The sequence below is a fragment of the Corvus brachyrhynchos genome, unplaced genomic scaffold (genome assembly GCF_000691975.1).
Source record: "Corvus brachyrhynchos isolate BGI_N302 unplaced genomic scaffold, ASM69197v1 scaffold363, whole genome shotgun sequence".
Classification (NCBI taxonomy): domain Eukaryota; kingdom Metazoa; phylum Chordata; class Aves; order Passeriformes; family Corvidae; genus Corvus; species Corvus brachyrhynchos.
The window spans coordinates 2,207,668-2,225,886 of NW_008237404.1; the positions used below are offsets into that span (position 1 = coordinate 2,207,668).

The following is an 18,219-nucleotide window of genomic DNA, read 5'->3' on the forward strand; positions in this document are numbered from 1 at the left end:
GAAGGAAGATGACAGGCAGCACAGTTGTGGAGTTTCTGTGAGGAACTAAGGAAGACATGAAAATGATAAGCATTGCATTGAAATATGTGCAGTAAAATGTTTGTATTTAGATGGACATATCTGAAACTTTGCATTAATATGAAGGTCATGTGGTGGAGATCTCTCAGCTCATCAAATCACTTCTTTTGTTGCAAGTGTTTAAAAAAATTCTGAATCCCTCTCAGTACTACTGAAGAAAATATTATGTACAGCTTTATGATATTTGAGATGATATTAACTGCTCTCAAATAAATAAGACAATTAAGAATTGGATTATGTTGATTTTCTGCACAGAAAGTGTTTGTTTCTTGTTGTCCAAATTGTTTCTGTTGGTTGTGGGTTATTTTTATAAATGTGCTAGGTTGGTTATAAGAGAGTAACTTTCTTTTGCTAGGAATCTGTTATTAGAGATTTCTTATTTCATTTATCTGCTTAATTTCTAGGTGCTAAAAGTAGATAGATAACTGTCCATACCAGCTACCTGGAGCTTTGAAAGTTATACTGTCTTAACCCTACAGGACGTAAGATTGTTGTGTTAATGCTGACCAGCAAAGAAATTGGAATACAATTTGCAAGATGCCAACTGTTGAAAATCTGAGTGGTGAGCAAAACTTCAGTGCACGTTGGATATTCGATAGCTCCCGTGCTGGAGTCATATTAGATGCTAGTTTTACTGGTTTGAACTTCAAGAAAGGAAATTTGTTACCTGGACCTGAAAACATCACAGCTTTACCTGAAGAAGTGTTGCATCTTTCAGACAGCTGTTCTGTAAGTGATGACTCCCTGTGTGAAGAGTCTGGCAGCCCTCAGACACTTCAGCAATGTACCACTGGAACACTTTTTCCAGCAGCAGCTGGAAATGTAGAAAGCTCTAAACCAGACGTAGTCCATGGTGAAGTGGATGGTCAGAAAAAATCCAATCACAGTGATCCACTCTTACAAAAGCTTGAACAGGTAATAGTTCTAGAATTCCTTGACATGAATCCATTAAGATTTATCTTGTTCTTGCATTTGATTTGTCATGCCTGCAAGTAAGCAAACTCCTTGTAACGTATAGGCCACAGCAAGCTTAAAGAGCAAATCCTAAATTACAGTTACATAAACGTTGGTGTCCTCCTCATGATGTGAATTTACTGAGAGTCTAACTATTGTTGTTTGCAGGTGGCACAAGTTCCAGTTTAAAATGAAATTGTTCTCAAAATCATTTTACCTGGAAGGGTGCACACAATTTTACAATGTTTCTTTGCTTGAGGCTGTGGAAATGGGGTGCTGGTCACTACAGTGGTGATTCACAACACAGTGGAGTTGAATGTTTTTGTATCTATAGAAACACCTTTGTTAGTTCTCAAAGTAGGTGTGACCATTCACATGCCTGGTTCCGTTTAGATGAAGAGAGATGTTACTGTTGAATCTGGTAAAGTGTCCAAGTCATCAGGACAAAAAGGCCTGGAATCGTAATGCTGTTATGTTACTTGCTGGTTTTTTTCTAATGCAAGTGTGTCAGTCAATCCACTGTAAGTGGCTGTGTGTTCACTAGTAGCTGTTCCCAGTTACTGGATAAAAATTGTGTTAGCTGAAAGTGTTCAGCAGCACTTTAACAGACCTTGCTCTTAAGGACTAAGAAGTCCTTGCCCGCTCTGCCAGCAGCTACATCAGCATAAATCCCCATGTCTGTTCACTCGAGTGGAGAGAGGGAATGCGTTTGTCTCCAGACTAGAATTCCACGAATTACCAGGTGCTATGAAAGTTTTCTCCTGTATTTTACATGATAGGAGAATGCTTACCCACTTTTAAAATACTGTCAGTAGTATCAATCAGTGGCTAAATAAATACTAGCTAGTTTATTGGTATCTTAAGAGGAATTATTAAGTGTTCTTAGGAATTTATTGACAGTCTGTAACAAAATAATTCTGTGGTATGTTCTAAATAAATCTAGCCTCTAATACATTTATTTTTTTGTTTGAAAAGCTGAAGGAATTGCAACAACAGAAACAGGAGCAGTTAAAGAAACAACAGATGGAACAACTTCAAAGGCTAATGGAAGAGCAGCAGAAGCTACTTATCATGGTGTCTGGCCAGCCAGCAGCTCATGGTGAGTTGATAAAGAAAGCACATGATGTACTTTCTATAAACTGAAAAATTTAATCTCATTTTCCAGTTAAAATCTGACAGTGTCTTTTGTGTTCTTCATTTTAAGATTACTTGATTAGTCAAAGATAAATGCTGCATTGCTTCAGTGCCTGGAAGTTGAGTGCTACTGAAGAAGGAATACTGTCCTGTTTTTATAAAATGCCAACTGTAATTGTGACTTGATCAATATGTGCTATGATGGGAGCCCTTGCTTCAAAGTACATGTATTAAAGTGTAAAACAATTGTTTTCCTTTCTGATTAGCTGCTTCTCACAGTACTTTTGACTGCTTTAAGCTTTCAGTGTAGCCAAATGAAGTGGTCCCTCCTTGTTTGTGCTGACACATACCACATTCAGATGATGAACTGAACTAGAATGGGGAGCTGATCTGATTTAAAAACAAAGACCTGTAACCTGTATCAGTTTTCCAGTCTTGTTTGCTGGGTGCAAGGAGAGGGGACAGCTCTTGGCTGGGAAAAGCTTTTAGAGTTGAGCCAGGGGTACTTTCTGCTCTTGGCAGTGTCGGTCCAACCTGACTGAAATGATTGTCTTTCTTTCACTTGGTCTACCTGAGAAGATTGAATTAGGGCTTATTTTAGGAGAAGAAAATCAAGATTGCCTAATCACTTGTTCTTGAGCAGTAACATAAGGATGGAGGCTGGGTGATCAATCTTGCCTGTCAGTGCCATTTCTTTTCTCCTATGGAGCAGTATTTTTGTAATAGAAATACAATGACACGACCATTTTGTTCCTTCTCATTTCAAGGTTATACTGTAATGGCTGAAAGTCAAAAGCTAAGACCTGGGCATTCAGCAGGCTTAGCAACTTCACCTCAATTGCCATCATCTGGATATCAGAATATCTTTGAAGATGGAGCTCGTGCTCTGATTGTTTCTTCCCATACACAAGACAACGATTCTTTACAAAAGCTGAACAACAGAGAATGCACCTCATCTTTGAAGAACAGTCTTTCAGAAGTGTCTGCTTGTGAAAAGCAAGGTCTGTGTGTGCCTCTGAAAAGGCCTAATTGTTTGAAAAACAAGGAAGACAAATATGTTACTACTTAGTCATTTACAGAAAGATAACTTGATGTGTGGTACTTTTTCCTCCCTTGTTACTGAGAAAAATTTTCTGCTACTTATTTTGAAGGTTTTATGATTTTTTTGTTGGTTTACTTGGTATGTTGGTTGGTTTACTGACAGCTTACAGACCTCAGAGTGTTCCAGTTGTTGTCCATTTGAGTTTGGTTAAAATCAGCATGAGCCAAAAATCAAATTCTTCTCAATTTATGCGTATATATGACGGAAACAGAAGCTTGATAAGAAAGCTCGTCAGTACAGCAGATGTCAAAATTTGTTCAGTTATTTTTTTAAGCCACAGATTAACAACAGCAAAGATGAACAATCAGAATGGATTATTTAAGGTCTGTGGAAATTTTTTAATGCATAGTTGCATGTTCCTGTACAAAGAAAGTGCAAATTCAAATAAGAATTAATTTGGGGAAATCTTATGGCTATTTTATGTACAAATTCACATCACATGGCCCTGAAACTCCCTTCTGGTTTTAATCTGACCTGAATGCTGCTTAAAGTATCTGCTGAGAACTGATTTGTTGTTGGGATGAAAAAACCCACCTCTCTTGCTTTTACAGGAAAAAACATGTGGTGTCCAGAAAAAAAGATGGAATTATTAATGGAGAGTGAACATAATCACATTGATCCTTTAGGTGTGGGAAGTGCAGATGTCTCTGAAAATTCCAGTGGAGGTGAACAGTTATGGACTAATACAGAGGAAAGGTAATTCAGACCATGATTATGCAGTTTTTATCAAATAACAGGAGTTTGGTTGAATTCTGAGTCCTGATTGAAAGAGTCTGATACTCTGAATTTGTGCAATTTCTGAATAAAGGATTTGATTTTTTTAGGTACTGTGGAGACCTGTGGTAAGAGAGGCTCTTGCTTGGAATTGCTTGTGCTGTAAAAGAGGAGATGTTGTGTGTTGGATGAAGAGGTGTGTGTGCAGCCTGGGGTAATGACAGCTCAGAAGCACCTTCCAATATAGCTGGGTATATAAGCAGTTATGGTTGCTGTTCCCGGTTTGATTTATTACAACCTCCTATCCAGTGTTGTGTGCTGAAAGTAGTAACGTGAGGCAGGAGGACAAGGCTGTGACTTTAGTTTACTACCAGGAGTTATGATTATTTGAAATGTCCGAGGCCAGGTTGGACGGGGCTCTGAGCAGCCTGGGCTAGTGAAAGGTGTCTCTGCCCATGGCAGGGGGATGCAGGTTGGAACAGGATGATCTTTACATTTGTTTCCAACCCAAACCATTCTGTGGTTATAAGATTCTATGAAATGTCTGTATATGGCTAAGGCTAATCATAGTGCTTGTGGCTGAAGCCTTCTCATGTATGGCAAAAGATTTGTAGATGCAGTTGATAGAATGGCAGTAGTGGTTGGCTTTGTTTCAGAGCTCTGCCTTCTCTGATGGGTCATCACAGAAACAAGAAGTGCTTGTTGCAGGCTGTGGTGAGTTGAGCCCAGCCAGCAACTGAGCACCCACCCAGTTGCCTGCTCACTGTTCCCAGAGCAGAAAGCAAGAGGGTATCAGAGGAGGAAACTTGGGAGTTCAGGTAAAAACAGTTTAATAAGTAGAGGAAAGAGGGGAAAGGCCCCAGGTGATACACAGGCAGTCATGCTCTGTGTCCCACAAGCAGACCGGTGCCCACTTGGTCTCTGAGCAACAGCTGCTTTTGGAAGATGAAGCCCCCAGTTTTTACTGATGAACTTGATGTTGCATGGCATGGAATAGCCCTGGGGTCAGTTTGACTCAGTTGTTCTGGCTGTGTCTCCCCTGTGGTTGGTCTTGCCCATCCCCAGCCTGCTTCCTGGGGTGGGCAGCAGCATGAAAAAGCAAAGAAAGCCTTGATGCTGTACAAGCAGGGTTTAGTAATAGCTAAAATATTATGTTACCAATGCTGTTGTAGTCACAAAGCCAAAACAGAGCTCTGAAAAAAGCTCACTCCATGCCAGCCAGACCCAGCACTCCTGTGAAGGAGGAGGAGTATCAAAGGGGGAGTCAGGGAACGTATAATCTCAGTAGCATTCCTGAGTGGAAAGGTGATACTGTAGGAATTGGCGGCGTGACTAAACTACGAGTGGAAGTTTGGTGATTTGTCCGAAAGAAAGGGTCATTAAGAAAAGCAGTGAAAGAAAAAGCAACAAAACTTGCATATAGTGTCTTTTATGTTAACTATTGCAGGGATTAGATAAACATGTAGTGTTAAAATGCATTTCTCAGATTACCTTAATGCCTGAAGCACCTCAGAATTTGCCATCTTTTATGCAATTACACCTTAGGACTTTGAATACCAGTGATGTTAAACATAGTTATTTTATACAGAATTGTAAGAGTTATTTTTGTAATTACTCTAGACCTATTAAAGCTGCAATACATGAGAAGAAACAGACTTTTGAAGAATTCTTGGAAGAACAGATACAACTAGAGGAACAGCGTCTGGAGCAACACCAGAAGTTACAGGTTATTTATTATTACGTTAAAAATCTTCTTTATATATTGTACTGAGATATGGTAGGTGCTTTAGAAGTGTACAAGGAAGATGCTAGCAGGGAAAGCTAACACTGAATGCAACATTCGCATTCTTAAAAATAATAAACCCCAAGTACTCCACTTACTTAAGTCTTCAGAAATCCAGTAGAAATGTACCATCTAAATTCCTACTCGTATGTGGGATTTAACTGAAGAAATCTTCAAACTGTGTAAGGAGCTTTTTAACATTTTATGGTTTGCTTTTCTTTACTCATTTTCAGGAGACGAGTGGATCAGGTGTTCAAAAACCGGTGATCAAGAGACCCTTCCTGAAAAGAGGAGAAGGTTTAACAAGATTTACTAATGCCAAGTCTAAAATGACAAAACTTGGAGAAAGCACCTCAAAACTTCAGCAAAGGGCTTCAGATGACAGAAATGTTATTAAAGTGGACAGATCCCAAATACAGAAGAAAACTGTGCCTCCTGGCAAAGAACTGGTTTCTGAAAATCCTTTCGCACCATGTAAAAAATATGACCACCCCAATAAAGTAAAACGTTGTCCCATTCAGAAGACAGTGGTTCTCAAGAATCACAATGGAGAAAATATCTTGCCATTAGAAACAAGAATGCAATCAGGAAGAAATCATGTTGGACAGATGAGAGATTCTTACCCATCAGAAATTAACAATAAAATAGAAAATAAAGAGAACAGAGTAGAATTTGCTAAGTCTAACACTGGCAAAATCAAAACCAAATTACCTGGCACAGAAAAGTCTCAGTTGTCTCAAGAACTGGCCAGTGCCTTTTCTAATCCTAAATGTCCCATAGGTCACCCTGTAAAAGATTCAGAACTGTCTTTTGAACTTTCATTTCAGAATAAACTGGAGAACTGGGAAAAAGAAAAAGAAAAAGAGAACCTAGAATTAGACGAATTTTTGTTCCTGGAACAAGCTGCAGATGAAATATCTTTCTCAAGTAATTCCTCATTTGTGCAAAGGATCTTGGAACGAGACCAGCAGACTTTAAAAGGCCGTAGGATGTCATCTACTCCTATCAAGGCAAAGCAGCAGCAAGTCAAGGCGCTGGCCATCGAACTTACAAATGAGAGAAATAAAAGGGCAGGCTGTGTGGCACGGGAAAATATAAATGGTAGCCCAGTTATGCATACAGCCTCAAATTCAGGAACAGATTTTAGAATGAAGGATCCATTGAATAAAACAGATGGTGTAATATTCTCAGCTTCTTCCCTGAAAGCAGCGCCTGCTTTAAAAAGTAATCATTGGATTGTAAATGAAGATAAGAGTGAGGGCAATGATGGTACTTCTACAGATTCTGAGAGTGAATTTGAGGCCACATTAAAGCATGACAACAAAGATGCTAAGACAGACTTTGTAAGCCACAGAGAAAGTGATCCAGAATGTTTTGATTGTGGAAGTTCTGTTACAGACATTAGCAAAGAGAGCAAAAATGGAGATGCTGACCTTGGCTTGTCAGACAAAGATTGCAGTGTACTGTCAAAGCAAAAGATTAGAAAAGCTATAGATGATCACAGAAGCATGTTGTGTATTAGTAGGAGTAAGTTTGAGTTTGATGATGAAAGAACATGGAGTGATCTTGATGAAAATTATGTTAGCAGTGATTTACCTGAAAAATATACTGAAATACCTTTGCAGATGGACTTTTCCTTTAAGAATGATACTACTGTCCCAGATAAAGCAATAAAGAGAAAAGTTGCCTCAAAGAAAGGAGATGAAACGTCCAAAGAGTCTGCAGTGGACGTTGATTCAAATGGACCTCCTGTATCAAACTTGATGATGAAACTGTTTCCTTCACTGAAGCCAAAGCAGAAGACAGGCTGCCATCCAGAGCGTGAAACCAAATCAAATGTGGAACCGGAGCTAGGAGGTGAGAGAACAGCAACTGGTAGGAAGTGGTGAAGAAGGCATATCATACAAGTCTTCCCTACTAGTGCTTAAGCTCCAACCTGAAATTACACCAAAGGGTTTAAGTACAGACTTCTTCTGCAAGAAATGGCCCTGTTCTCCCCCTACATCTCTGGTTGCATGTCTGATGCCGGATCTAACAATTACACAGCTTGCAGAATGACTCTAATTGGTGAAAACTTCTTTTTAAAAATGTATTTATTTAATTGGCGTGTTTTTTTTTTTTCCTTCCCTCTGGAGGCTTCAGCTCATTGAAGTAACTTGATCTGGAGCTGCTTGATTGTTGTTTCTGAATGAAGGAAAATACCAAAGGCAAGCTGAAAATGAAGTGGTACCTTCCTTTCCACCACAGTGGATTTACACCACAGAAGAGTAATGCTATTCACTGCTAGGTTAACATTCTCCTCTTATGAAATACAAGGGAGTGGCAGACTTGTCTGTGTTTTCTGAGAGTAGTATAGTGTCTACAGAGTTCATGTGGAATATGGGAAATGGGGATTCATTTTTCTGCTTCGCCCAAGTTGATTTTGTCTGTATGGTTGCAGTCTGTGGAGGACTGCCTCTAAAACCCCCTGCTGCAGCTGTTGCACTTCTGCTGTGATTAAAATTGGAGTTGTTCAGTGAAAGCATGATGGCAAGACCTAGTATTTAAACCTTTTGTCCCTAAGGTTGTGATCTCGGTTTCAGACTCTGTTCCAATGCATGTTTTAGGATTTTGTTTAGGTTTTTGTGGTAAGCCAGTTGATGTAATCTTTTTGGATTTCAGTAAAGCCTTTGATTTCATCTCTCTTAGTGCCCTTCTGGACAGAATGTCCAGCATTCAGCTGGATAAACACATTGTGTGATGGGTGAGCAACTGGCTCACAGGTCAGGCACAGAGGGTTACAGGGAATGGGGTGACATCAGACTAGAGATCTGTCACTAGTGGGGTTTCACAGGGCTCCATCTTAGGACCTGTGCTCTTCAGCATCTTCGTAAATGACTTGGACACAGGACTGGAAGGAATACTAAGTAAGTTTGCCAACCATACTGAGTTGGGAGGAGCTGTTGACTCCCTTGAAATCAGGGAGGCCCTGCAGAGAGACCTGGACAAATCAGGGCTGGGCAATCGCCAACCAGATGAAGTTTAACAAGGACAGCTGCCAGATTCTGCACCTGATATGGGGCAACCCTGGATATATGGACAGATGGGGAATGAGATGCTGGAGAGCAGAGCTGTGGAAAGGGACCTGGGGGTCCTGGTCAGTGGCAAGTTGGACATGAGTCAGCAGTGCCCTGGCAGCCAGGAGGGCCAACCCTGTCCTGGGGGCACCAGGCACAGCATCACCAGCTGGGCAAGGGAGGGGATTGTCCCGCTCTGCTCTGCACTGGGGCGGCCTCACCTCGAGTGCTGGGGGCAGTTTTGGGTGCCACAATGTAAGACAGACATTAAACTATTGGAGAGTGTCCAAAGGAGGGTGAAGGGTCTGGGGCGTGGAGGGGAAGCCATACAAGGAGTGGCTGAGGTCACTTGGTGTGTTCAGCCTGGAGAAGAGGAGGCTGAGGAGAGACCTCACTGCAGTTACAACTTCCTTGTGAGGGGAAGAGGAGGGGCAGGCACTGATCTCTTGTCTGTGGTGCTCAGTGACAGGACCCGAGGGTGAAACACAGACCTCACTTAACATAAGCACCTTAGCATAAATACCAATTAACAAAAACTTAAATGTGACTGCTGCATCTAACTATAACCACTTCTGCAAGCAGGGAACTACCCCTCGTGGGCTCAAGTGGTAAGAAGGGAGAGGCATGTTAGCTGTCACAAAAGGCTGGAACAATGCAAAGTCATAGGGTTTGTTTTAATAGATAGAAAATAGAAGAATGTAATCAGTAAAGTACAGTTATAGAAAAGCATAACAGCAGTTAGGTGAATGTGAGGAATATGTTAGATAGGAACTATGTACTGTGTTTGTAGGCCTAGGATAAAGAAACCACAGCTTATGTGCACTCCAACCCTTAAAACTGTAGCTTTTAGATAAGCAAACAAACAAGGGCAGATGCCAGAATTGTAAAGTATAAAAGCCTGTGTAAAATGAACCACAGCGACACATGCACATGGAGGTGCTAATCCCTGCAGGTTCTCTGGACACCAATAAAGGTGTGCTTTACTTTACAGTACCTGCTGTGGAGTACATGCCTTTGAATCAAGGGAATGGCCTGAAGTTGAGTCAGGGAAGGTTTAGGCTGGATATTATAAAAAGGTTCTTCACCCAGAGGGTGGTTGGGCACTGGAACAGGCTCCCCAGGAAGTGGTCAATGCACCAGCCTGGCAGAGTTCAAGAAATGTTTGGACAATGCTCTCAAGCACATGGTGTGACTCTTGGGGATATACTCTGCAGGGCCAGGAGTTGAACTCGATCCTTTTGGGTCCCTTCCAACTCAGGATATTCTATGATTCATATGAAAGCTGCAGTTTGGAGAATTGATTGTGTAGGGTTGTCTAAAAATGGATGCGAAAAGTTTGCAGGAAGAGGGGTAGGGTTGGGGTGTTTTTTCCAGCATTTCAGAGTATGTAAGGATGAGCAAGGCAACCACTTACACAGCAACATCAGTATTTAGTCTATTCTGTTGCATACTCAGACTCTGAAACCCTGGGGATTCTTAAGTAGTGACTGAACAGCAAACTGGGATGGAAGAAAAGCCCACAAAACCCCTCCCTATTGTCAGCCTCTGCAATAGATTTCCCATCAGGGATGGGTCTAAACAGACTTTGTTGTGACCAAAACTTGAAAAAACTTAAAACTTCAAACTTTCCTGTTTCATATACCTTATACCATCATACCATCATACTGTATACATATACCTGGCACATATATATGGTATGTACCTATACATGTACTATATGCACTCATTATACCCTTATACCATCATTTTATTTCTCTGGTTTGATGTGAAGCCCCTCACATTCCATTTCCAGATATAGCTTTAGTTCTACCAGGATGGAAGATGCATTCAGTACTTAAAAGTACTCCGAAAGTGATAGATCTTCTCTGTATTTGAAGTACTTGAGTAAACAGTGCAGAGCTTTTTAAAACATAACTTCTGTGTTATTTGGATAGTAGAAGTTCTTGGCAATATTACTACTGTCTAAAATAGTATTACTTGGTTTGTCTTTTTTTTTTTTTTAACAATTTCTTATGCTGGTGTGTGATAATTGTTTACTTCAGTCTTATGGATGCCATTTAGATAATGTGCCTGTGGCTGTGCTTTGACAGGAAACACTGTTCCATCCCAGCTACTGAGAGAGAGACTCGCTGAGTTGGAAACTGAAATTGAGAGATTCCGAGCTGAAAACACAACTCTGACTAAACTCCGTGAAGAAAGAGAGCACGCCTTGGCAAGTATCAGGTAATTTTCAATTGCAGCATTTTGCTGCATTGACTTACATGGTGTGTTGCAGACTCTCCTGAAGTCCAGTTACCAACAGCACAGGTAAACAATTCATGTGCTTCAGTTACAGTGGAGATAGGTCTAGAAACAAGTTGTTGCTCTGTGTGTAAGTTAAACTGTAATTATTACACAGAAATTATAGTATTAAGAACCCTTGCCAAGTTAATATGATGTCCCTAAAGGCTGTGTCTGGGAGAACGTGTATGCTTTTGTTCTGAAGGGTGACACAATCCTAAACTGGCCTTGCAGAACTGGTCTTCATGCTAACATGATTGATGCTTTTGCTTTGGATTGTGTATTTGTGTGTACATACTGAGAATATTTTAATTTGAACTGGGGCATTTGTAAGTGGCATATAGAACAGAATAATTACCTCTGATGACTTAAATGGTGCACATCTGTTCCTACCACAGCCACTTTTGTTTTGTTTGGGAACAGCGTTGTGTCTTTGGCTAATGTTTAATTTTTGATCGCCTATTAGCAGATTCTTTTCTCTGGTGCTTTTGGGGGACGGTGTTCTAATGTTTTGAAGAATGCAGCAAGATTTTAACCAAAGTTTTTCTAAATTTGGGATAATGTTTGTGGCTAGAAGATATAAAAATATAAATTGTTGGACTTCAAACATCCACTGTGTGACAATTCTTACTTGTTAAATAAGTAATACCATTTATATGTAAGTCTTCCTGGGGGCAAGAGATGCTAAACTGCAATCTGTGACCACAAAATACTCAGTTTTCACTTTGTTTCTTAACATGAGATGTGAAGGGGATTTGGGATAAAACAACAACTTTGTTTCATAATTATAGGAAAGAAATTGCAGACTTTGAACAGAGGAAAGCCCAAGAACTGGCTGAAATAGAAGAATATAAAAAAAAGGAAATTAAAAAACTGCAAAAGGAGCGTAAAGTTTTTGAAAAATACACCACAGAGGCTAGAGCAATTCCAGATAAAAAAGAACGTGATGAAATTCAGGTATAAGAATGTATTATTATTCTTGTCCACATAGGAACATGTAAGTTCACTTAAAGGCAGTCAAGAGCTAAATTCTAATTTCGTTGAAAGATTACAGGTGATTTCAAGATGGGAACTGTTAGCAGACATGGGTTAGTGGTGAACTTGGCAGTGCTGGATTAACAGTTGGACTCCATGATCTTGAAGTTTGTTTCCAATCTGAATTATTCTAATTGAGGAAGGGAACTACAACCTTCACAAAGCTGTTTGTTGGTTTTAAGGCAAAAACTCGTAATGAACAAATCTTTTTGTCACATTTCTGTACTAAAAATGTGACTTGTGACTGATAGAATGATCTTCAACTTGGAAACAAAATTACTGAAGTTAAAATACTAAGTTGAAAGTTTTTGTTCATGGTAGTGGATCAAAGTGCAAACTAGAACTCCACAAGGGTTTTATTGTGTCTATAACTCTTGTACAGTCTATGTAGTAATCTTTTACAATTTTCAAAGTTACATTCTATTATCACTTGTAGGTCTTTAGGTTGTCAGGGATGTAAGGAACCCAATCTGTTTGTTCCTGCATTGTCAGGATGTATGGTATATGAGGTGTATAAACAAGCCATATTAAACACCACACAGCGATTTCTCTATTCTATGAACTTACTTCAAAAAACTGAATTGGCATTTGCTAAACTGTCTAGGCAGATTTATGTGTGTTTTGTGTGATTGTGTCCTCCCTGTTTTCCCGTGCCAAGATTTTTGAAGGGCCCTCCAGGGGTAGCATTACTGATTTTGTATTTCTGTCCCAAGTGTGTTTGTAGTGGCCAATCTATGAAGTGTAAAGGATGCCAAGAAAGCAAGAAAAACAATTTTGCTGTGATTGGAGTAGAGCTTATAAAAATGGTAGTCTAAAGTAAATAATCACTCTTTCAGGGAGGAAAACCGTTCCTACCTTTCACCCCCTGCACTATTAAGCTGATCTGACTTTTTTGCCACTTGTGCCTTTTTTGCTTGTACTTGTATTTCTATTAGAAACTAAAATATATTTTAATATATTAAAAATGAAAACTCTTTATAAACATGCGTTTTTCTAAGGCTTTAAAACAGCAGATTGCAGAATTACAGGAAGATTTAAAACGAAAAGAGGCAAAATGGTCAACCACCCATCGACGCCTGAAAGATCAAATAGAGGCTTTAGTAAATGAGAATTTGGAGCTAAAAGAAGAAATCAAAATTATGGAGAAGTTTCGTCTAGAAGCCTGGAAGAAAGTAGAAGCTGCTGGAAGCAAGAAGAAAATAGAAAATTCTGGGATGACCCTAAATAGAGCAGAATCTGTAAGTTATTAAACTCGGTGCTTTAAATACATTTGTGTGAATACTTGTGAATTTTGTGTTACATACTTTGAGTGTAATAGCTACAATTTAGCTGTTTACTTTTAATGTACTGATTAGTACACTAGTGACAGACACAGAATTTTGTTAATGTCACATTCTCTCCAAATGTCAATGCTCACAATGTGCAGCATCCCTTTGTAGAGGAGCTCATCTTGGAAATTAAAAATGGTGCAATTATGAAAGAAAAATCATTGATGGGGTCTAACCTGTGAACCTCGGCACCTCCAGGATCAACCAGGCAAACCAGGCAGTTCATGATCGTCTAAAGCAGTTATATTAAGTTTTGAAACTGTAACTATTATTCTGGATTGCTTGCACCAAATTAACATTCTAGAGTTGTTGGTAGTGAGGGAACAGATGGAGGAAGAGCTCCAAAGTGCAGCTTGGGCTACATCACACAAATCCTTCTGCTCACCAAGTCTCAAAATTGTATAGTTTGTGAAGAAAGCTTCCAGTAAATTTCATGTCATGTGGTGTATAAATTTTGTTGACTCTGTATGAACAGTTATGATTACATGTCACATGAATAGCAAATACTTCCTTTCTTTTAGTGTCTTCCAAACAGAGGCCCAAAAAGTCGAACTGCATCTCCCCTTCTTCCAGTACAGAAGTGCAGCAAGACAAATGGCAAAAGTTATTCACAGGCAAAAGGTAAAAATACTTGTCTAGACTCTGTTAAGTCTTTAAAATAAAACGAGCGTGAAGTTTTGCTTTGTGGAGCGCATCACCGCCTTAAAAGGAGATAGAGCGGGAGCTGTCATGGACTTGAGCATATGGATAAATACCTCACAGGGTGGGATTGTGGAGAAAGCTGTGATGAGACCAGTTTTGGAGTGAAAATGCTTCTGGTCATACTTGATGGTCTGGAGCACAGCAGAACCTGCTTTCTGTAATCAAAACAGGTGTTCATCACTGGTGTTCTCCAAGCTGCAGATGTTGGTTAGATCATGGAATAATAGAAGGGTTTGGTTTGAGGGGACCTCAAAGATCATCCAGTTCCAACCCCTCTGCCAGGAGCAGGGACACCTTCCACTAGATGAGGGTGCTCAGAGCCCCATCCAGCCTGGCCTTGGACAGTTCCAGCAATGGAGCATCCACAGCTTCTCTGGGCAACCTGTTCCAGTGCCTCACCCCCCTGACAGTGAAGAATTTCTTCCAAGTGTCTAGATGACTGTGTTGATAGCATCAGAGCTGCTGTGTCTGTTCAGAACCTTCTGTTACCAGGATCTGTAATCATATGGGCAATGCTGTAGCAGGTGTTCCTTGTTCACAGTTAGGAGCAAAGGCTGTCTGCATTCCTAAGGGATAATCACATATGGAAAGTAACTGCAGGATACTTTTTTGATACCTCTGACAGCTCACGCAACCATCATGTTATCTGTTAGAGGAGTGTGTTCCAGAATGGAAGGTGGTTTTATTTTGGTAATTTGATAGGAGAGACATGGAAAAAATACGCTGATCAGTTCCTGTTAAAAGCTTATATTAATCTTCCTTTGTTCATTTTAAGGTGTAACTAATAATGTTGTCTAAAATCCTAGGAGGGGAAAATCCTTTGTAAATCTACAGAGATGAAATAGGAGAGAAAGGGCATTAAATGCCTGTTGCAATGATTCTTCAGTTGTAGCTTCTTGCTGACACACAAAGCACTAGCAGTGATTGATTCTTTTCTTGGCATGTGCTTATTCTTTTAATAAATACCCTGCTTTCAGTTTCTACTGCAGTTAAGAAATGTAGGTGTCCTGTACAGCCTGACCTCCTATGTAATTGTAACATTTAAACCATACTTTAATTTCTCTGTCTAATTTAACTATTACATGTATCTCAGTAGGAAAACTTCCTAGAATACCTCCATCAGGACCTGCTTACGACAGAAACAACTCTGAGACAACGATAGCACCAGAAGATTCTTCTAAGACTTTTATGGTAGTAAGGCCTGTGTCTTGATTTTGTTTTCAAAGGGGGAGGAAAAAGCCTAAAATAGAAAAGTTAACGAGTATCTGGAGGGTGACTGATGAGGCTGTTGACTCGTCTTTTTATCTTTGTCTAGTAGTTGCATTATTCTTTGGCTCAGGAGAAAAGATACAGTAATAATCTCCTGCTCTTTTGAATTTTGCAAGATGTTTTACCTTTTGGGAGGGCTAAAGAAAGATGGATGTTCATATGCTCCATGGAGGGCAACTGTGCAAGGATCTTTTAAATAGTTTAATTAAATCTTACATTAATTGCTGTAGGTTATACTTAGGCTTTAGAGAACGTGATTGTTTCATACCATGATGTGATGTCTTAAGGGAATTGAGCACCATGCTAAAGCACATCACTGAATTCCTCTTCAGTCCAGACTACAACTGACCACAGACAACCAATGATTGCTCAGTCTCCATCTCTTGTACCACTTGAATTATACTTGGAATTGCTTAAACCCCTGATAGTGTTTATGCCTTGCCATACTCATCTTCCTTCTGGTGCTGCTCCTTGTTTCCTAAAGTATCTGTCAGCCTAGGGAACACAAGTGTATAAAGACAAAGCTTGATTTGAGTTTTTGCTTGTCGTCTCAGGACCCCTCTCCTGATGAAGCTCACATGTCACTATCATCTGCTCCTGCATATACAGGCAGTGAAGAGATACAGAGAGAAACTGCTTATCCTGATGGAAAGGTAAGATGAGAGCTTGGCACTCGGAAATTCTGGAAGACAGCTGTTGGGAAAGATGAGTGAGAATGTGAGTGTGAGGGCTCGATAGTGACATCTCTCATGTTTTCATTAGGTTGAGAAGGTTTTGAAAAATGGCTGTCACCTTGTATTTTTCCCAAATGGAACATGGAAAAAAGTGGGTTCTGATGGGAAGACTGTAACTGTAACCTTCTTCAATGGGGATGTGAAGCAGATTATGCCTGATCAAACAGTGGTGGGTATCCTACATGTGCATTTTTCAATAAATACTTATTTATCTGCATGTGTACACTCATTTAAAATTTCTCACTAGTTACACTAAATCTGAACTGTTGTCTGCAGATTTATTACTATGCTGATGCCAAAACTACTCACACGACATACTCTGATGGCTTAGAGGTCTTGCAGTTTTCAAATGGACAAATAGGTAAAGAAATCATCCAACCCAACCATCAGAATTATTCCCCATGTATCTGTATTTATGTAATAAGCATATTGTCTCAAAATACATTTCAGAAAAGCATTATCCTGATGGCAAGAAGGAAATAACCTTCCCTGATCAAACAATTAAGAATTTATTTACGGATGGCCAAGAAGAAAGTATCTTTCCTGATGGCACCATTGTTCGTGTGCAGCGGTGAGCTTTTCCTTCTCAGCTCCCCTGGCCTGGGCAGGGGATGGGAACAGCTGGGGCTCAGTGACAGGGGCACTATATGGTGACAGATCCATTTCTACAGCTCCTGAAAGTTAGTTTCATTATACTGTGAACATATATTTACTGCTTGAGCTTTGAGTTTGGTTGTTTGGTTTTTGGTTTTTTTTGGAAGAGGCATAAAAACTGTGTATTGTCTTATACCCTAACCTAAGACACTTCTCAGATTTGTACATAATTATACAAGACGTATCTAGGAAGGTGGTTGGCATGGGAAGCAGGTGTTAGTGACAGCTGATAACTGATAGTGCTCAAAATACCACGCTAACCTCCCTTGGACTCCAGCAGTGATTTAGTGCAGATAAAGTGCAGTAGAGGCTCTGAAGTACAAAGAAGTCAGATCAGTTTTGCAGAACCAGGTTTTTGAGTATGAACCAGCTGAGATATTTAACAGATTTTCCACAAATACTGGTTTTTTTTTTTAAAGTCTTCCTTTATTTAGGCTTACATATTTGATATTTGTTATGAGACTAATCTTACACCAGTGCATAATCCTTTCTTGTTTTTTTCCCCTTTAATGCAGAGATGGAAGCAAAACTATAGAGTTCAATAATGGCCAGAGAGAACTCCACACATCACAGTTCAAGAGACGGGAGTATCCAGATGGGACTGTCAAGACTGTGTACATGAATGGACAGCAGGAAACCAAGTATGTCTCTGGAAGAGTCAGAGTAAAGGACAAGGATGGTAATATTATCATGGACACGAAGGTATAGACCATGTCAAAACTGCTGAAGTGTTAGCACATCAGCAAAAATAATGTACATTTCTGTAAACAAGTGAACATGCTTAAAGCTTGTTGTGTATATATTATTTATAGTTTTCTCTAAATAAATTTATTTTTCAGAGGGTGCTACTACATCAGAGCTTTTGCTAATTCTTTTTTCCCATTTTAGTTCATTGATTCAGTATTCAGTCATGTGGGGTTAAAAGGGTGTTTTTTAAATCAGCTGTCAGTGAACACTCAAACAGCTGTAGACTAGACCTTATTTTAGACATCAGTTTACTTACTGCTTGACTTTAAAGGAATGGCAGGCTTGGGCTATTTTTTTTCCTTCATTGTCCTGTTGTCTTTGTCTCAGTTGGGAGGCAACAGCATTAGCAGACTGCACTGTCTGTTCTAGCAACTGCTCTTCTATACTCATAGGGCTAATACAGGTGAGAGTGGGGACAGGTTCATTCTCTAAGCTACTCAGAAACACCAGGAAATTAACAAAGGTCATCTCATCCAGTTCTCCCACCTAACAGGTTTTTTAAACTGACTTGCCTATTAAAATTCTGCAGTACCTACTACCAAAAGGTTGCTGCTGGGCTGGCTGCTCTCTCTCCATTCTTGTGCATGATGAAAAATTTGTTTCCTTCTCTCACACAGTAGCAGACTCACTTTCTTCTTGTCTCCTCTGC

At 39.8% G+C, this 18,219-nt stretch overlaps 1 protein-coding gene across 4 annotated transcripts; it reads left to right on the forward strand.

Moving 5' to 3' along the window:
• Positions 1–367: 367 nt before the first annotated feature.
• CENPJ (centromere protein J) lies at positions 368–17,674 on the forward strand. 4 transcript variants are annotated; one of them, XM_008631000.2, is made up of 16 exons: positions 368–993; positions 2,008–2,131; positions 2,934–3,167; positions 3,820–3,964; positions 5,603–5,708; positions 5,999–7,622; positions 10,912–11,044; positions 11,893–12,058; positions 13,135–13,374; positions 13,986–14,085; positions 15,263–15,360; positions 15,990–16,088; positions 16,198–16,338; positions 16,446–16,530; positions 16,620–16,740; positions 17,339–17,674. In XM_008631000.2, exons 1-16 carry the CDS (start codon positions 616–618, stop codon positions 17,529–17,531), a joined length of 3,987 nt encoding a protein of 1,328 aa, XP_008629222.1. In that variant the 5' UTR covers positions 368–615; the 3' UTR covers positions 17,532–17,674. The 4 variants fall into 4 exon arrangements, with proteins under 4 accessions (XP_008629222.1, XP_017586307.1, XP_017586308.1 ...); XM_017730818.1 differs by having other exon boundaries at positions 371–993; positions 15,260–15,360; XM_017730819.1 differs by having other exon boundaries at positions 371–993; positions 15,260–15,357.
• Positions 17,675–18,219: the final 545 nt, after the last annotated feature.

Coding starts and splice junctions, on each gene's coding strand:
- CENPJ (XM_017730818.1), top strand. CDS start 616: ATGCCAACTGTTGAAAATCTGAGTGGTGAGCAAAACTTCAGTGCACGT. Junction 14,086..15,259: donor AAGTTATTCACAGGCAAAAG/GTAAAAATACTT, acceptor CATGTATCTCAG/TAGGAAAACTTCCTAGAATA. Junction 16,339..16,445: donor TTATGCCTGATCAAACAGTG/GTGGGTATCCTA, acceptor TGTTGTCTGCAG/ATTTATTACTATGCTGATGC.